Source organism: Bubalus kerabau, chromosome 5 (genome assembly GCF_029407905.1).
Source record: "Bubalus kerabau isolate K-KA32 ecotype Philippines breed swamp buffalo chromosome 5, PCC_UOA_SB_1v2, whole genome shotgun sequence".
Taxonomy (NCBI): domain Eukaryota; kingdom Metazoa; phylum Chordata; class Mammalia; order Artiodactyla; family Bovidae; genus Bubalus; species Bubalus kerabau.
The window spans coordinates 5,634,896-5,653,446 of NC_073628.1; the positions used below are offsets into that span (position 1 = coordinate 5,634,896).

General features: G+C 50.6%; 1 protein-coding gene and 1 long non-coding RNA gene across 3 annotated transcripts; one reads left to right on the forward strand and one right to left on the reverse strand.

Annotated features, from left to right (window-relative positions):
* Positions 1-804: 804 nt before the first annotated feature.
* LOC129652256 (uncharacterized) lies at positions 805-12,920 on the forward strand. 2 transcript variants are annotated; one of them, XR_008714499.1, is made up of 4 exons: positions 805-2,840; positions 5,026-5,175; positions 10,950-11,155; positions 12,791-12,920. It is a non-coding gene; the product is annotated as an uncharacterized LOC129652256 (long non-coding RNA). The 2 variants fall into 2 exon arrangements; XR_008714500.1 differs by lacking the exon at positions 10,950-11,155 and having other exon boundaries at positions 809-2,840; positions 12,791-12,909.
* A 2,066-nt stretch (positions 12,921-14,986) lies between these two features.
* LOC129652253 (glutathione S-transferase P) lies at positions 14,987-17,907 on the reverse strand. The gene is made up of 7 exons (XM_055580654.1): positions 17,794-17,907; positions 17,560-17,595; positions 17,181-17,287; positions 16,970-17,057; positions 16,289-16,392; positions 15,421-15,528; positions 14,987-15,255 (listed from the first exon to the last, which is right to left on the reverse strand). Coding segments are annotated over exons 1-7 (633 nt in total). The 5' UTR covers positions 17,795-17,907; the 3' UTR covers positions 14,987-15,066.
* Between the last annotated feature and the right edge of the window lie 644 nt (positions 17,908-18,551).

Genomic DNA, 18,551 nt, shown 5'->3' on the forward strand with positions numbered 1-18,551 from the left:
GTGGGTTTCCATGCCTTCCTCCAGGGAATCTGCCCAGCATATGAATATACTGACCCTTAAAAATTTAGACTTTAATAGAAAAAACTAAAGTGCCTCCACCCCAGAGCCAAATACTGTCTAATCCAATATTATATTAAATCCTTTAAAAAAAAAAAAGCAACTTTGTTTGTATATCACTTACCTGCAGAAGAATGAGTATTTAGTGCTTTTTATTTGTAGAAACAGTGTCTAACTATAACATGATCTTTCACCCTGCTTTTTCAATCAAAACTGTGTCTGAGAGTAGTCCATTTTACAAATAGATTTAGAAACCTAGTTATCTACAGGTTACACCAGAGCATCAAGGTTAAAGACCTGGATTCAAAATCCTGCTTTCCACCACTTACTTCCTGTGTAATTTTATGACCCATGCCTCTATTGGGAAATTAGGATCACATACATCCCAAAAGAGCACTGTTAGGGTTGAGGAAAGTAAATGAGCAGTGTCTGACACAACACCCTAAGAATGTTTAGCTAAATGCACTGGATTAGATTAAATAGATTAATTCAGAAAATCCGCATCTTTACATTATTGAGTCTTCCCATCCAGCCATGTGATATGATCTCATTTTTTTCAGATCTACTAGGTCCTTCACTAAGCATTTAAAATTTTTAAAAATTCTACACATTTTAAAATATAGGAATTTTATGGGATGTTTTTGTGATCTCTGTTCTGATAACGTTTTCTAATTGACTGTTGTTTGTGAATGTCATGCTCAGTTGCTTCAGTCGTGTCCAACTCTTTGTGACCCCATGTACTGTAGCCTGCCAGGCTCCTCTGTCCATGGGATTTTTCAGGCAAGAATCCTGGAATGGGTAGCCATGCTTTCCTCCAGGGGATCTTCCTGACCCAGGGATTGAACTGGTGTCTCCTGCATCACAGGCAGATTCCTTACCATTGAGCCATGGATGTTTGTGTTTAGTACACTGTTATTTTGCCTTAGTTGATTTTATATCTGGAACCCTTAATGGAATTCCCCGTGAGAAAGTTTGTCCGTTGAAGCTTTTCTATTTTCTGTGCTGATAATTGTATTGTTGAGAAATGATGAGTCTAGCATGTTCCTTTCTAATGCCAGGTTCTAGTTTATTTTCTTATTTCATCAACTAAGAGCTTCAGAATAAGATGTAGTAGGCTACCTGATGCGAAGAGTCAACTCACTGGAAAAGACCCTGATGCTGGGAAAGACTGAGGGCAGGAGGAGAAGGGGATGACCGAGGATGAGATGGTTGGATGGCATCACCGACTCAATGGACATGAGTTTGAGCAAGCTCCGGGAGATAGTGAAGGACAGGGAAGTCTGATGTGCTGCAGTCCACTGGGGTTGCAAAGAGTCAGACACAACTTAGCGACTGAACAACAGAGCTTCCTTATATGGGGTGTAACTTTAATGGGAGTGGTAAAAACTTAATATTGAAATCTCCAATTCCATTTGTTAGAATTTTTGTTTCTCCTTTTCACTTCATGTGCCTTTAGATTTCCTTAGACCAGCACATTTTAACTGGCAGCTCAGAAACAGAATTCCTGCCGCAAGTGTCTATTTCCCTCCTAATTAGTAATAGCTACTCGTGAAAATGAAAGCAGAGTGACTGCAGAAAAGAACCACCAACGCAGGTGCAAAAGGAGATGGAATTCTAAGCAACAACACCTAAAAACCTTTCTAGATAAAGTTGGAGTCTGGAAATATTCACAAGAGCATCAGTCCTAGTCTTTTCTCCAACATCCTTTATTGCCTTGTTCTGTCACAGACCTGGATGCTTCCCTGGTGGCTCAGTGGTAAAGACCCCACCTGCGATGCAGGAAATGCGAGTCAGGAAGATCCCCTGGAGGAGGAAATGGCAACCCACTCCAGGATTCTTGCCTGGGAAATCCCAAAGACAGAGGAACCCGTCATGCTACAGTCCATGGGGTTACTAAGGAGTCGGATTCGATTTAGCGACTAAACAATCAATAGCGATAATCAGATCATCTTCTTCCCTAGTCAATCAGAGGTGTGACCTTGAACCTCCCAATGGCTTGCTTCCAAACCATGCAGTGGGTGGGAGGAGGGTGGATCTGAGCAATAATATTTGGATTACCCTACCAGGACTTCCCTAGTGACTCAGATGGTAAAGCATCTGTCTACAATGTGGGAGACCTGGGTTCGATCCTTGGGACGGGAAGATTCCCTGGAGAAGGAAATGGCAACCCACTCCGGTACTCTTGCCTAGAAAATCCCATGGATGGAGGAGCCTGGTGCAGGCTACTGCCCATGAGGTCGCAAAGAGTCGGACAGGACTGAGCGACTTCACTTTCACTTTCACTGGATCTGGGCGTGGTTTTATTAGTTGCCCCAGGGCACCTTGGAAATGGATTTCCCCTCCAGTTAGGCAGGATTGTAAATGTCCTGAAGACTTTGGCCCATTTATTATTTTAAAAACAAGCACGTGGTGTGGTCAAAAGGGAAAAAAAGCTAAGAGCGACACCAGTCAAGACAGCCTGTTAGTATGAAGTTTGCTGAGGCTTTTGATAGAGATCTTGATTGTGTTAAGGCTCAGTTTCACTGAGCTTCTTCTGTGTCTGAGATGATCCTATTGTGTTTCTTCTTAATTACATCAATCTTTTTCCTAATCTACTGAGTTATTTTTGACCTAAAGGGGTGGCGGAGTGAGGTCACTAAGAGACCAGTTTGGATCTTGGGTTCTATCACCTACCAGCTGCCTGGCATCAGACGAGTTTCTTGACCTCTCTGTGCTTCATGATTAGTTTCAGTGGTCACCTGCTTTAATCTCCGTGAGGTCCTTACAACGGGGCCCCGAATGTTGTAAGTGCTCTGTGTTTGCTGTTCTCGTTTTTTATTATTCCAGGGACAAGGCTTTTGGTCACGCTGTCGTATTTTCTCACTGGATTGACAGCCGTGGCGTGCCCCTTTCCCCCTTTCCCCATTTGCACAAGTTTTCTGAGGGTAAAAGTCATCGTTTCCTGAAGCATCACTAGGACTCACCGTAAGGCCATCTGGACCTGGGGCCTCTGCTTAGGGGTGATCTGACCGCTGTTTCCATTTCTTTTATGGCCATTTGTTTATTTCCTTGAGTCAGTTTTGAACACCTATATTTTAAAGACTGTTTTCTTCATGGATTGTCCCTTTTTCTAATATAAAATATTTCTCTGCTTTTAACGATTTTGCCTTGAGGTCTAGGGTCTCTGATATTACTATTGCTACCTAAGCTTTCTTTTCATTAGTATTTGGGTTTTTCTTTTCTTTCTTTCTTTCTTTTTTCGGCTGTGCCATGTGGCATAAGGGATCCTAGTTCCCTGACCAGCAATAGAACCTGTTAGCCCTGCATTGGGAATATGGTCTTAGCCACTGGAACACTAGGGAAACCCCTGGGATCTTTTCTTTTTATTTTCCATCTTTCTCTTGTTTTAGGGATGACTTTAAAAACAACCCATATTTAAATTTTTGTTTTGTTTTATTTTAACCCAATGTCACTGTCTTTTAAAAAGAGTCTGACCTATTTACATTTATTGGTATTTCCATTGGAACATATATCTGCCATATTATATTATGTTTTCTACTTAGCATTCTTTCTCTTGATTTCTTTTTCATCTGTTTTCTGAACTTCTATTGAATTAAATGAGTTTTCTTTGTGCTAGTCCCTTCTTCCCCAGTATCGGTTTCAAAGTTATACATTTTATTTCTATTTTTAGTGGTTTCCCTTACATTTTTAACACTGATGGAAATTTCCTTTTCCAGCAAAAGCTAATCTATACGTCTATCCTCCTGCTGAATTGAAACAAAAACAGGTGGTCCTGCGTTTCTCTGTACTTACCTCTATCACAAGTTCTGCATCCCTGTTTTCTGGGTTGGCCCTGTTTATGACCTGGCAGAGAGGGCATTTCTGGCACCATGCTTCATGCTCTTGGTGGAGACCTGGCCTCCATCACTGAAGCCTCTCAGCCTTGTTCACCAGCACGGGTTACAGACTGAAGACTTGGCCCCAGGCCCTGTGCGTTCAGCTTGGCCGTGTTCCCGCTTCCTGGCTAAGTCACAAGGCTTCAGCTCCCACCCCAGGCTGGGGGTTTCTTCCTATTTCTTTCCTTCAAAGAGAGCCTTATTTCGAGTCTACACAGAATTCCCTTGTTCATTTCTATGTGATTGGCATGTCATTACTAATGCTTTTTTCCCCTTCTCTGTTTCTTTGAGAGGGAAACGGTGCATCTTCGGTTCTACTCTAATATCTTCAACTGGATAGCTCCCTATTTTTTTACCACTAATTTAAACTTGAGAAAGTCAGTCAGCCTTTGCTGGTGAGGCACACACGGGACAAGGTGAGCGCGAGCAGCGTAATTAACGGCTCACATGACCCAGCCTCCCTCCCTGCTCTCCAGGGCAGAGCGCCCACACATGCCCTGCAGACCATCTGGTCCTGGCGTGAGAACCTGTCGGCCTACCAGGGTCCCAGGGTCCCTCTTTGGCTTATAGTGGTCCTGAAGCCCTGGGCACCGTCTGCAGCCTCCATCAGGGAGCACCTGTGAAGTCTCAGCCCCAGGGATCAATACAGTCCCCTCGGCCCACCCACCCCAGCACCTCCTTGGCGGCAGACGCATACTCAGACACCTGGTGGATCAGGTCGAGGTATCTGCAGGGTCTCCGTGTCAGCCCCTTTCCTGTCTTCACGTTGCCCCTTGGCATTCTGCCTACACCCCCTCTGGCCCTTAACACAAGAGCTCTAGTTTCTTTTTTGCCCCATGTAGCCCTTGACTGCTATTTGGGATGACAGACACCAGGAAGAGCTTACACACCCCTCGACTAATCCCAAGCCTTTAGAAATACGAGACTCAAGTTTCAGTTTTTAGAAATGCCAGGACCTACCTTATAAATCAGCAAAAAGCAAAACCTGTTGAGTGTTTATTAGAAACAGATTGAGCCGTTCATCTTCTGTTACATGTTCTTCCTCCCATGACCACTTTGCACCTTCCAAAGACAATTTCCTCCCAATATACAGAACTCAGAGCCATGAAGGACACATGGTCGGGGGCGCCGCTGCAACGGTCATGACGCCATAGCCAGTATTTATGGCTTCCTTCCTCCTTCCCGAATCCCACGTTCCCTCTGCCTCCAGCCAGAGCCGCAGCTGCTCAGGAGACTTTACCAGGTGGGTTGACTTAATATCATAAAGATGTCACATCTTTCCAAGTTAATCTACAAACTCATTGCAATTCCAATCAAAATCCCATCAAGGCTTTTCATGGAGCTGGGAAAACTGGTTCCAAAATGGATACAGGGTCTTCCCTGGTGGTCCAGGGGCTAAGACTCCATGTTCCCAATGCAGGGGGCCAGGGTTTGCAGGCTGTAACTAAAGATCCAGTGCAGCCAAATAAATAAATATTTTTTTTTAAATAAATAAAATGGATATAGAAGAACAAAGGGCCCAGGATAGCCAGCCTCATCTTGAAGATGAACAAAAGAATTGAGGGGAGATCTGCCAGAGAGTAAGATTAGTTATAAAGCTAGAGTGATCAAGACAAGGAGACCAGGCTTCCGACATATTGTGCTTCTTTATCATCATTTTCTAGAAGTTCTGCCACTTTGATTTCTATTCCTTTTTTTTTTTTTTTTGAAATTTTACTTATAGCATAAAGTTATTTGTATTTATTTTGGGAGAAGGCAATGGCACCCCACTCCAGTACTCTTGCCTGGAGAATCCCATGGACGGAGGAGCCTGGTAGGCTGCAGTCCATGGGGTCGCTAAGAGTTGGACACGACTGAGCGACTTCACTTTCACTTTTCACTTTCATGCATTGGAGGAGGAAATGGCAACCCACTCCAGTGTTCTTGCCTGGAGAATCCCAGGGATGGCGGGGCCTGGTGGGCTGCCGTTTATGGGGTCGCACAGAGTCGGACACGACTGAAGCGACTTAGCAGCAGCAGTATTTATTTTTGGCTGTGCTGGGTCTTCATTGCAGCGTGCAGGCTTCCCATTGCGGTGGCTTCTCTTACTGTGGAGTGTGGGCTCTAGGGTGTGGGCGCTGGCAGCACGTGGGCTCCATAGCTGTGGCTCCCAGGCTGAGGGATTTTCTCTCAGCTCCTGTGCCATGTAGGATCTTTCCAGATCAGGGATCAAACCCATGTCTCCTGCATTGATAGGAGGATTCTTTACCACTGAGCCACCAGGAGAGCCCTCGGTTTCTTTCTTGACATGTCATTTTAAGAGAGATTTATAAATATACTTATAAATATAAATATTATATCTATAAACATTAGGGTCTTTGTGTTTCCTGAGTTATTTTTTTTCATTTTATCACTTATAAGGAGAGACTGTTGTCTGTACTGTTTCTTTCTCTCCCTCTGGAATGTTGTAAAACTTTCTCTGAGCCATGATATATAGTTATTGAAGCAAATATCCCAAGAACAGTTGAAAGGACGGTGCCTTCTCTGTTTCCTTATTGCAGAGTTTGACATTTGTTGTTTCCAGATGTCTCAGTCTCTATCTTCCCATCAGCTTTCTGTTTATGAAAGTCAGGGTATGTGATTTGGTGCATAGAAGCTCATAACTATAAACACTTCAGATGTTTCCTGCCAACATGAGAGATGGAGTGTGTGTTTGCTTTTTATGCTTTTTGTGGCTTTGAGGGGATTCTGAAAGATTTGTGGGAACACCATCTGCAACATCAGAAACCACTGGGCCCCCTCTGGCCGTCAGATGGTCCAAATATATCTCCTTTATCATCTCTCTAATAACTGATAATAGTAGCTATCCTCGTACAAGAGAAATCCTGAGTTGGTTTTTTTTTTTTTGGCTGCACTACACAGCATGCAGGATCTTCCTTATCTGCCCGGGCACTGAACCCATGCTCCCTGCAGTGGAAGCCTGGGGTCTTAACCACTGGACGACCAGGGAAGTCCCTGAGAGATCCTGAGTCTTGATGTAGTCAAGTTCATTCATTTGAGGGCCTCATTTAAGGAATTCATCCCCAGTCCAAGGTCACAATGAAAAATCTTATATTTTTTTTGTTGGTATTTTATGTTTCTTGTTCACACATAAGTGAGCCCTATGGCAGTGTTTTTGAACCTTGATACTATGGACATCTGGGGCTGTACAATTTTTTGTTGTGGGTGGCTTTCCTGTGCATTATAAGATGTTTGGCCGCATCCCTAAGTGCCAGCAGCACACCATAAGTTGTGGCAACAAAAATATCTCTACACAATTAAAAAGTCCCACTCGTCAGTTGATGGCTGTTTGGGTTGTTTCCAGTTCTTGGCTGTGATGAGTAAAGCCTCTATGAACATTCACAGGTCTTTTGTGGACACATAATTCCATTTCTCTTGGTTAAATACATCAGAGTTGAATGGCGGGATACAAAAATATCTCTAGACATGGTCAAGCATAATCTGGGGGACAAAATCACCCCTAATTGGGAACCACTGATCTATGTGGAGTTTATTGTTGGAAATGGCATGAGCTAAGAAGCCACTCATTTTTCTCAATACAGTAAATCAGTCTTACTAAGCAACTCTTCAGACATTTGTGATGCTACTGCCATTACACACCAGGCTCCTGTATATGCAGAGATCTTAAGCAAGATCAAACCAGTCCCTCCTAAGGGAATCAGTCCTGAATATTCATTGGAAAGACTGATGCTAAAGCTGAAGCTGCAATGCTTTGGCCCCCTGATGGGAAGAGCCAGCGCCGGGCGCGTTAGTAATGGACAGGGAGGCCTGGTGTGCTGCAGTCCATGGGGTTGCAAAGAGTCAGACATGACTGAGCGACTGAACTGAACTGAACTGAAAGTTGAAAAATATGCATAAAAATAGAAAAGATAAAAGCATGGAAAAATGAGAAAAATAGAGTATTAGTGAGGAAATCTAGAAAGGGAGAGAGACAAGGGAAAAAATAGTAGGGGACAGATTATCAGATGAATGCGCTTCCCTTGTGGCTCAGCTGGTAAGGAATCTGCCTGCAGTGCGGGAGACCTGGGTTCGATCCCTTGGTTGGGAAGATCCCCTGGAGAAGGGAAAGGCTACCCACTCCAGTATTCTGGCCTGGAGAATTCTAGGGACTGTAGAGTCCATGGGGTCGCAAAGAGTTTGACACAACTGAGTCACTTTCACTTATCAGATGAATAATACATATTCTCAGGCCTGAAGAAGATGAGCTGTCAGGTTGAAAAGCATAATAAGTACCCCGCACATTGAATGAAAACGGACCCAAGACTGATAGGCGAGCCAACCGTGAAATTCCAGGGCCCCCAGGAGGCAAATGCAACCTTGCGAAGAGAGAGGAACACCACACACAAGGCATAAAGAACTTGAAACTGCATCTTATCTTGTGGTGATGACGAAACAAGTGCTTTGACACTTAGGCATCTCCGTGCCCTCCCATGAAGCTGGGCAGGTCCTTGCTGTTGCCTCAGTGAAGACAGAGGATGCCACACAGTGGGGCTTCCCAGGCTAAGTTCAAGAAGGTCACACAGCTTTGTGGTGTCTCTGGAAACACTCACTCCAGTCATTGTGTCAAAGGTCCTGAGGCTGCCACAGAGAAAGCGCAGGTGGAGAGAACAGAGCTGGAGAGAGAGGGAGGGGAAGGAGGGAGCAGGGATGAAGAAACACCTGCTCCCACTGCCCAGCCCTGGAGCAACACTCGTCACTTCCGCTGCGTCCAGATACAAGGGGGCTCTGTGCCAAGGAAGAGGAAATGACTGACTAGATATAAAGCACCAGTTCAGTTCAGCTGCTCAGTCGTGTCCGACTCTTTGCAACCCCATGGACTGCAGCACTCCAGCCTCCCTGTCCATCACCAGCTCCCAGAGTTTACTCAAACTCATGTCCATTGAGTAGGTGATGTCATCCAACCATCTCATCCTCTGTCATCTCCTTCTCCTTCTGCCTTCAATCTTTCCCAGCATCGGGGTCTTTTCCAATGAGTCCTTTCTTTGCATCAGGTGGCCAAAGTATTGGAGTTTCAGCTTCAGTCCTTCCAATGAATATTCAGGACTGATTTCCTTTAGGATGGACTGATTGGATTTCCTTGCAGTCTAAAGGACTCTTAAGAGTCTTCTTTTTTCAACTTTATTTTCTGAGATTTTTCATTTCTGTTATCATATTTTAGGTTTTTTTTAAAAAGTACTTTCCTTTTTGAGAACTTTTTTGTTTGTTTCGTTTTGGTCACACCATGTGGCTTGCACATCTCCTGACCAGGGATTGAACCCACACTCCCCGCAATGAAAGCTGATCCAGTTTTAACCACTGGACCTCCAGAGAAGTCCCAGTGAACGTTCTTTTTTAATAGCCTGTTTATCTTCCGGGTCCCTTGGACTGCAAGGAGATAAAACCAGTCAATCCTAAAGGAAACCAACCCTGAATATTCATGGGAAGGACTGACGCGGAAGCTGAAACTCCAATACTTTGGCCACTTGATGTGAAGAGCTGACTCACTGGAAGAGACCCTGATGCTGGGAAAGATTGAAGGCAGGAAGAGAAAAAGTGACAGATGACAAGATGGTTGGATGGCATCACGGACTCAGTGGATATGAGCTTGAGCAAACTGGGAGAAGAACAGGGAAGTGAAGAACAGGGAAGCCTGGAGTGCTGCAGTTCATGGGGTCAGAAAGAGGCATACAAGACTGAGCAACTGAACACCACCACCATCATCAATCTTCTGAGTTAGTAACTTTTCTTATCTCCCTGAAGATAATCATTAAAGTTTATTTTTAACTCCAGTTTTCTCATGCACAGTCTCTGCCTTCTCCGAGTTCATTTCTCCCTCCTATTCATTGTTATCTTTTTTATGCTAGAGATTTCTCTCAAGTATCTGGCCATCGTTGTCTGTGGATTTGCGGTATTATGATTGAGCAGGAAGTTTGACGGAAGTTCAGAAGTTCAGGAGTTTGAGTAAACTCCGGGAGATAGTGAAGGGCCGGGAAGCAGGTCTGCCTCCTACAGTCCATGGGGTCGCAGAGTCACGAATGAACAACAGCAACCAGGTGATCGAGGGGACTGTGATCTGCGTGGCAGGATTGCGGCCATCGGCTCAGTTTCCATTTCTCACGGATGCCCCCTCTGCACATGCTCCGGCTGGAGCCGGCCTGGTGATGCAGGCGGAGCTTGGGGGCCGGTGCTAGGGCTCGCAGGCTGCCAGCCTTGCCCACTGCCTGTCGCCAAGAGCAGGAGGCCAACCCAGATCTCAGCCAGGCCTAGATTCCTGATGCAGGGTGATGCCACCAAGTTTGCACTGCTGCAGTAGGTGCCTCGAAACCCACTGGGACTGAGTCAGCTGGGGAGGGAGGAAGCCAAGAACCTTCTAGAGGTCAGCGCCTCCAATTGTTCGGAGCTCTTTTTCTGCAGCAGGGTGATCTCACCAGCCACCCTAAGGTCCTCCCTTAACCCTTTATGTCAACAGCCTCAACGCCACCATCCCCCCACCCCCTCAATCTTACCCACCCCCCAACCCCCAGTCTTGCTCACCCCCACCCCCTGATCTTGCCCACTCCAAGTTCCTGATCACTGGCCTCTGCCCCGGACTCTGGACGCTGACCTTGGCCTTCTCTCTTTTCCTGGCAAAGTGGGCAGTGAGAGGTGCCACCCAAAGTTCTTCCTTGGAGAGCATCCTTCTCCAGGGTCCTTCAGGGAGGCCCACCCCAGCCAGAAGCCCAGCTCTTTCTTAGCCCCCAGGGCCCTCCAGGCTGAGTGGGGCGGGTATAGGCATGTTGGCAACGTGAATCACCAACTCCTACAGCTTCCCGGGTCTCTCAGTAACCACGTGCAATGGAAGCAGTGCCCTTTAGCACACCATCTCTGTCTTGGTGTTCTCAGGGGCAAGTCAGACTGATCCTCTGGTGCCCTGAGTATTCAGTCTCCTCCAGGGCCCAGAAATGAGCCAAGAACTGTTCCTGGAAAGAGACTGTGTGGGCTCCTGCTTTCTCCCAACAGGATTTCTCCACTCGAGGAGGAAGATGACAGAGGAAAAGGCTTCCAGTTGCTATGGGTGGGTCATCTCTCTGCAGAGGAGACTGAAGACACAACAGACAATGGCCAGACTATATATGGAAGTAGAATCTGACCCATGGCCTGCAGCGACCTGCCTGAAAACCAACCTCTTATTTACAATAACCAGACAGGAAGCCACCCCACAATAGGTCAGACTTGTAGGAAGCCTGATGACTATCTCTAGGATGATTTAGGATAACCCTTGTAATAATTGCCCCAATAAGTGACTGCTTCCTTAATTTTCATCCCCTCTTCCAATTTAGGGGGTTTCCCTCATAGCTCAGTGGGTAAAGAATCTGCCGGCAGTGTAGGAGACCTGGGTTCGATCCCTGGGTCAGGAAGATCCCCTGGAGAAGGAAGTGGCAACCAACTCCAGTATTCTTGCCTGGAGAATCCCATGGAGAGAGGAGCCTGGCGGGCTACAGTCCACGGGGTCACAAAAGTCGGGGACACGACGGAGCAACTTAACCATCACCTTCCAACTTAGGACCAACCAGAGGAAGCCAAATCTGCTCCCCTAAGCAGTGACATAGGATGCCCCACTTCCAGTCAGCCCGCCCAGAGCACCCCAGGCCGACAGCCTCCATTCAGGGCACACCTGAGTCTCCCCTTTTCAACCCCATAGGCTTTCCCACTCCTCTGCCTGCCTTTGAGCTCTGCCAATCAAGTGGCTGTGGCTGACTCCCTTTCTGGAGCACTCCCTGCCCTGAGGACACCCACCGCTTGTTCTCATTTGCTGGTCTTCACTTTCCCAGAGGGCTGCTAGAACCAGCTAGGAGGAAAGTGGGGTTTCCGAAAGAGAGCTGACGGAGGTGCTGCGGTCAGGAGGTGCTGGAGCACCGACAGTCTCTGTTCGTCCACGGGGGCGATGGACTAGGTGCGCAAGTGCAGTGAGCTCCTGGGCAGAGGGAGCAGCCCAGCCCAGCTCTGAAACCATCCTTTGCTCTCCCCAGAGGCCAAACTCTATCCCACTTTGGCCCTGTAGCCGAATGTCCATGCCAAGGAGAGGGCTGTGCCCTTTAGTCGCTCTGATCAGCTTGGTGTCTTCCTCCCAACCGCCCTCCAGATAGACATTTTCTCAGACATTTCTCCATCACTGACAGCTCTCAGGGCCTGATCTGAGACAGCCTTAGGGACCTAGTCCTGGGCTAGGGAGAATACCCCCGGGTCACAGCCGTCTCTCCTCCCCTGATCCCTTTCAGAGGCAGGACAAAGGTGGGAGGTGACTGGATTCCCTTCGCCTGAGCTGAGAGTAAAGGGTAGATCAGACAGGTTGGGTCAATTATGCTGCACTAACAGGCAACTCGAAAATGCCGGTAGTGGGACTTGCCTGGTGGTCCTGTGGTTAAGAATCCACCCTACAATGCAGGGGACGTGGGTTCGATGCCTGGTCAGAGAACTAGGATCCCACAAGTCTCAGTGCAACTGAGCCCATGCTCTTCAACCAGAGAGAAGCCTGCACACTCCAACTAAAACCCGATGCAGTCATAAATTTAAAAAATTAAAAAGAAAATGCCAGCAGTGTAAAACCACAAGGCCTCTGATCAGCCACTCCACATGCCTTGCTCTATGCTGTCCTTGGAAGTGAATTACCCACTCTACCCACAGTCCAGCATCAGAACCTGTTATCTGGCCCCTCCCCACTGCAGAGGGGACAGGGAAGTTTGATTTTCCCACGTTATGGATGTGCAATAGAAAAAGTCTCGCAAAGAGGGCTTCACTGTTGGCCCAGCCTCCTGTACTCCGTAAGAGTCTAATCCTGACCTCCTTTCTCTTTTTCACAGCAGTAAAATCCACGGCGCACCAGCAAGAGCCATTGTGTGTGCGCCGAGTGTGCTCAGCCAGTCTCCTGTTGATGGACACCTGGTGTTTTCAACCTGCATGTGATCACAAGCAATAAAATGAATAATCTTGCTAGCGCCTTTGTTCATACATCAACAAGTTACTTAAACTTTCTGTGATTCAGTTTCTCATCCATAAATAGGGATAAGCGTACCTACTCAAGGGTGGTAAGAATTAAAGATCATATATACTGAAGCATTTAGTATGATGCCTGGCATCCAAGGGACTTGATAAGCTTTAACAATTATCATTATTTGCAAGGGCAGCTATAGAGGGCTGGGGGATGAATGCCTCTTCAGTTTTGATCCACACTCCCTCAACCCAAAGTCCCCAACTGGCAGTGCCTGTTCCGGCCTCTAGTCAGGTTCCCCAGCCACCCACCCAATGGCACTGCTCTCAGCCATTCTGTGCTCCCAGGCCTCCCCAAGGGTGTCAGGCATTCCGTCCTGATGCTGGAGCCACACCTGCTCTGACACCACGAATGGCCCCTACGTAGGGCCTCTGGGTGTGGAATGGGTGCATGCAGGTATTTCTCTGTCAAACCACCATCCTTGCAGCATGTAGGCAGGTCACCTTAGTCACCACTCAGAGGCCTCCCCCTGGGCCCTCAAGTGACATTTCCTGGACGTCTCAACCTGTTATGAGTCCTCTCATAAGAAACAAGAGAAGCTGGGACTTCCCTGGTGGTCCAGTGGTTAAGCATGTACCTTCCAAAACAGGAGATGCGGGTTCCATCCCCGGCCTGGGAACTAAGAACCCACATGCCGCAGGGCAACTGAGCCCGCAACTTGAGAAAACGTGCGCCACACGGAAGACCCAGCACAGACAAGGTTAAAAAAAAAAAATTAATTTAAAAAATTACTTTAAAAAAGAAATGAGAGGTAGACTTCCTGAGAGGTCAGATTTCCTACTTTGAGCAGGAAGCTCTGATGCTGGGCAAGGCTTCCCAGAGAAGGGTCTTCTCCTCCAGGCTGAACTACAGGGGGCTGCCCATGGCCCCTTCCCTCCAGCCATTCCTGGGAGCCCCGAGAGCCCTAAGCTATTTGCACCCCAATGCCCCCCCCCCACTGTGGACACCCCACAGCCAGCTCACCCAGGCTGGGCTGTTCTCTCTGCCCAGCTAACAAGGATGGGAAGAGAAGGCAGCAGGCAAGCCACCTGGATCACTGTGCTGCTCCCATGCCTGGAATGCACAGGGAAGCAAGGAGAGCCGCACCTGAGCACACATGACTGACCCTCCCACCGCCCCAGCCAGGGCTGCTCTGAGCCACTCAGCTCCTCTCCACATCTCTCCTCTCGGTCAAGGGCCCCTGAGCTCCTGCTGTCCTGCACAGGGGCCCTCCGGCAGGTGGCTGGCTGAGACCAGAAAACATGTTTATTTAAGTGAGCCTGTCTCTCTAGACTGTGTGGACATCCAGGACAGGGACCATAGTTAATTTCTCTTCCTTTTTTTTTTTTTTTTTTTTCTTTCCCCTCTTTGTTTCTGGAGTTCAGTAAACACAGACCAACCCAAGGGCTTCAGGAAGACACCGATTATGTTTTGAAAGCGAAAGTGTTAGTTGCTCAGTCACATCTGACTCTTCGATCCCAGGGACTGTAGCTCACCAGTCTCCTCTGTCCCTGGGATTCTCCAGGCAAGAATAGTGGAGTGGGTTGCCATTCCCTCCTTCAGGGGATCATCCTCACCCAGGGATCAAACCTGGGTCTCCCACATATGAGGCAGATTCTTTCCTGTTTGATCCACCAGGGAAGCCTGATTGTGTTTTAGGATCCAAGTATCCCGGAGAAGGCAATGGTACCCCACTCCAGTACTCTTGCCTGGAAAATCCCATGGACGGAGGAGCCTGGTAGGCTGCAGTCCATGGGGTCGCTAAGAGTCGGACACGACTGAGTGACTTCACTTTCACTTTTCACTTTCATGCATTGGAGAAGGAAATGGCAACCCACTCCAGTGTTCTTGCCTGGAGAATCCCAGGGACGGGGGAGCCTGGTGGGCTGTGGGGTCGCACAGAGTTGGACACGACTGAAGCAACGTAGCAGCAGCAGCAGCATCCCAGCCAGTTGCCCTGGCCCTCCCCAAACCTGAGAGCCCAAGAGGATCAGGGAGGTCCCTGCCAAGAAAACTCAAGGCTCACTGCTTCTCTCTTGGAAGTTTTATTGGTCCTGGGGAAAGGGAAGCAGGCAGCCCCCTGCCTCGCGCAGAGAGTGCCGCAAGCCCTCACTGTTTCCCATTGCCGTTGATGGGCCGGTTCATGTGCTCCGGGGAGGCCAGGAAGGCCTTGAGCTTGGGCCGGGAGTTGAGGCGGGCCACGTAGGCTGAGAGCAGGGGGAAGGAGTCCAGACAGCTGGGTGCCAGGACTTGGTGAATCCGAAGCAGGTCCAGCAGGTTGTAATCCGCAAAGGAGATCTGTAGGGCAGAGCAGGATGGGACTCAGGGGGCGTGAGAGTTGGGGGGGAGGGTGCCCAAGGCAGTCCCCAGCTTCGCTGAACCCATGACTCCCGTGCTGTCTCTGCATAGCTGTGCCATCTGGACAAAGCGGGGTTCAGAAGGGGCGGGGCAGGGCCAACTCACCTGGTCGCCCACAATGAAGGCCTGGCCACCCTTGTTCTGGGACAGCAGAGTCTCGAAAGGCTTCAGGTGCTGGGGCAGCGCCTTCACATAGTCCTCCTTGCCCGCCTCCTGCCAGAGAGAGGCCACTGGGTATCATCCTCCTGGCTCTGGCCTGCTGCCGTCCCCGTCCCGTCCTCCGCCCCGGGGGATGAGAGGATGGCCACTCGCCCAGCCCCACCCTCCTCTCCTCACTCCCTACCCCAGGCTATTGCCACATCCTGTCCATTTCAGAGGCTGAGTCTTCTCTAGTCCACTCTTGTCATGATCATTCCCCAGCCTTGCAAAAGCCTCACAGGATCTTTCCAGATCGCACAGACACTGCCCTGCTTAGACTCCCCAAAGAGCATCTCCAAGCCAGCTGGCCGAGGCCTTCAGGAGCGGGCCTGCTGTCCCTCCAGCTCCATCCATCTCCTGACACTCTCCTTCGCACACACACTAAGGCACACCCTGCCTCTGCAAAACTGCTCCCAAGTGCCCAGATGTGCCCTGTGCCTGCACACTTCGTGCATCCGAAAGTACCAGCATCCCTTCCAGAAGCTCCTCCTTCTGCACCTGCTCCAGGAAGCCCTCCTGACTTCCCCGGGCTGAGGATTAGGGAACCATCTCTGGCTGGTCGTCTCCTGTCCTAGCACCGTTCTGCCATGGCCTGCTACCTGACCAGTCCCTCCCCCAGGCAGGGAGGCAGAAGGGTGTGTCCAGTCTACAGTGGCTCTTGATTCCCACCCCCGGGGATCAGCCAGAGCCACAAGAGGGGGGCGGTATAGGGTTAGAAGGAAACAAGCCCCTTTCTTTCTTTGTCCTCCATGTCCACCCCCACGCCTGCACTTACGTAGTTGGTGTAAATGAGGGAGACGTATTTGCAGCGAAGGTCCTCTACACCGTCATTCACCATGTCCACCAGGGCCGCCTCCCGCTGGTCCTTCCCATACAGCCCTGGGGTGGCAGAAGAGCAGAGGGCGTGAGTGGGAGCCTGAAAGCCAGGGCAACCTGACCCCCACCCCCCTCCGCCCCGCCCCGCCCCGCCCCGCCCCGCCCACCGCAGCCAGGCCATGTGGCTGCCCGTGCACCTGGGCCAGGCAGGAGGGAGAAGGATGCGCAGGAAGAAAGGGGCTGAGTCTGCTGAGTCCGCGCTCCGAATTCAGGGCAGGTGGTCCCGCTCTAAGGCAGGGATCTTCCCAACCCAGGGATCGAACCCAGGTCTCCAGCACTGCAGGTGGATTCTTTACCAGCTGAGCCACAAGGGAAGCCCAAGAATACTAGAGTGGGTAGCCTATCCCTTCTCCAGGGTATCTTCCCAACCCAGGAATCGAACCGGGGTCTCCTGCGTTGCAGGTAAATTCTTTACCAACTGAGCTACCAGGGAAGCCCTAGATCACCTCCGCAGGCCTCCATTCCACAGGGTGGCTAGGCGATTTGATTGACATGGAGGAGGCTCAGCAGGTGCTCAGGAAGGCTGGCTGATGCCTGCCGCCCCGGCCTGGGCTGAGCCACTTGCAGTGCCAGGACTCACCGAGGGTGCGGCCCAGGTGTCGCAGGATGGCATTGGACTGGTACAGAGTGAGGTCTCCGTCCTGGAACTTGGGGAGCTGCCCGTACAGCTGGGGGGACACACAGCTCTGTCAGAGACGCTGAGCTCGGCTGCCCCTCACCCCAGTGTTGCGCCCCCCACCCGCCCCCACAAGGTCCAGCTCCTGAGCCGGGGACGGGACAAAAGTACTCACGCAGGAGGCCTTGAGTGGGCCCTGCAGCCAGCTTTGCATGGCTACCACCTCCTCCTTCCAGCTCTGGTCCTGGTCGGCCAGCAGCATGCGCATGGCCTCGCAGCGCCCTGAGGGAGGGGAGGACGGGGCAATGAGGGTGGGCAGTGCCCTGGGCAGGGGCCAAAGGGGCTGGGGACTGCTCGGAAGACCTCACAGCACACGGCGGAGGGGCGGGCCAGGGCCGGGAGGCTAGAAGTACGTTAGCCCTGGCAGCTCCGGGGCCCAGGAAGGAGGCTCGAGTTAGTAGCCACGTGATGCCAGGGGAAAAAACGGGGGTGTGGGCTGCAGCCCTCAACCTCTGGCTCCCCTCCCGCCCACCCCCGCCGTCCCAGGCCCCTACCTTGAACCGGGAAGTAGACGATGGTGTAGGGCGGCACTGCAGGATGCACAAAGAAGCCAGTTAGCGGCGGGAGAGGCCTGTTCCGGGGGAGACGACACCGGCGCGTCCTCCCCGGGGTCCCATCCCCGGCTCTGGGCGCTCCAGCCCGCCCCCTCGAGAGCCCCAACTGCCCCCCCAAACACCCTGGGCGCCCCCCTCGGAATCCCTGGGAGCCCCAGGCAACGGGGAACTCACTCCTGGAGACGGGGAAGTCGGTAAAGGTGGCGGCTGCGGCAAGGCTCCAGCGCGCTCGGCGGCGGCTTGAGCCTTATAGCGGTGGGCGCGCCCCTCCCCGCCCCGCCCCGGCCCGGCCCGGCCCGGCCCGGCCGGCCGACCCGCCCCCCGTGCTGAGTCACGGCGCTGGCTACGAGCCGCGGCGCTGCCGCCCCCGCCCCACCACTTAATCTCCATCCCCTGGAGGCCCGCAGCTCGCCGGGGACCGATTGCTGAACGTCCGCCGGGCACTGATGAGCGAGGGCTTCCAGAGCCCGGAGGGTCCGCGCGGTCCGACCCCTAGTGGGGTCGCAGACCCCAGACACGCAAACCCCTGCGTGTGGACACTTGTTCCACAGACAAAAGGCAGATGCTGCGCACAAAGACAGAGACACGCCCCTGTGCACCGAAGCCTGCACACCCAGCTCACGCCCTAGGTTGGCTTTTCAGACCCGTGGATCGTTTGGAGGCCACCGTGGAGTTCTTGTATGACTCATGTGCCCTGCTGCCCCTTCCTTACCATTTTTATCTAAATTAATTAATTTAAACATTAATTGGGCTTCCCAGGTGGTGCTAGTGGTAAAGAACCTGCCTGCCAGTGCAGGAGACCCTGGTTCCATCCCTGGGTTGGGAAGATCCCATGGAGGAGGTCATGGCAACCCACTCCAGTATTCTTGCCTGGAGAGTCCCGTGGACAGAGCCTGACAGGCTACAGTCCATGGGGTCACAGAGTTGGAAAA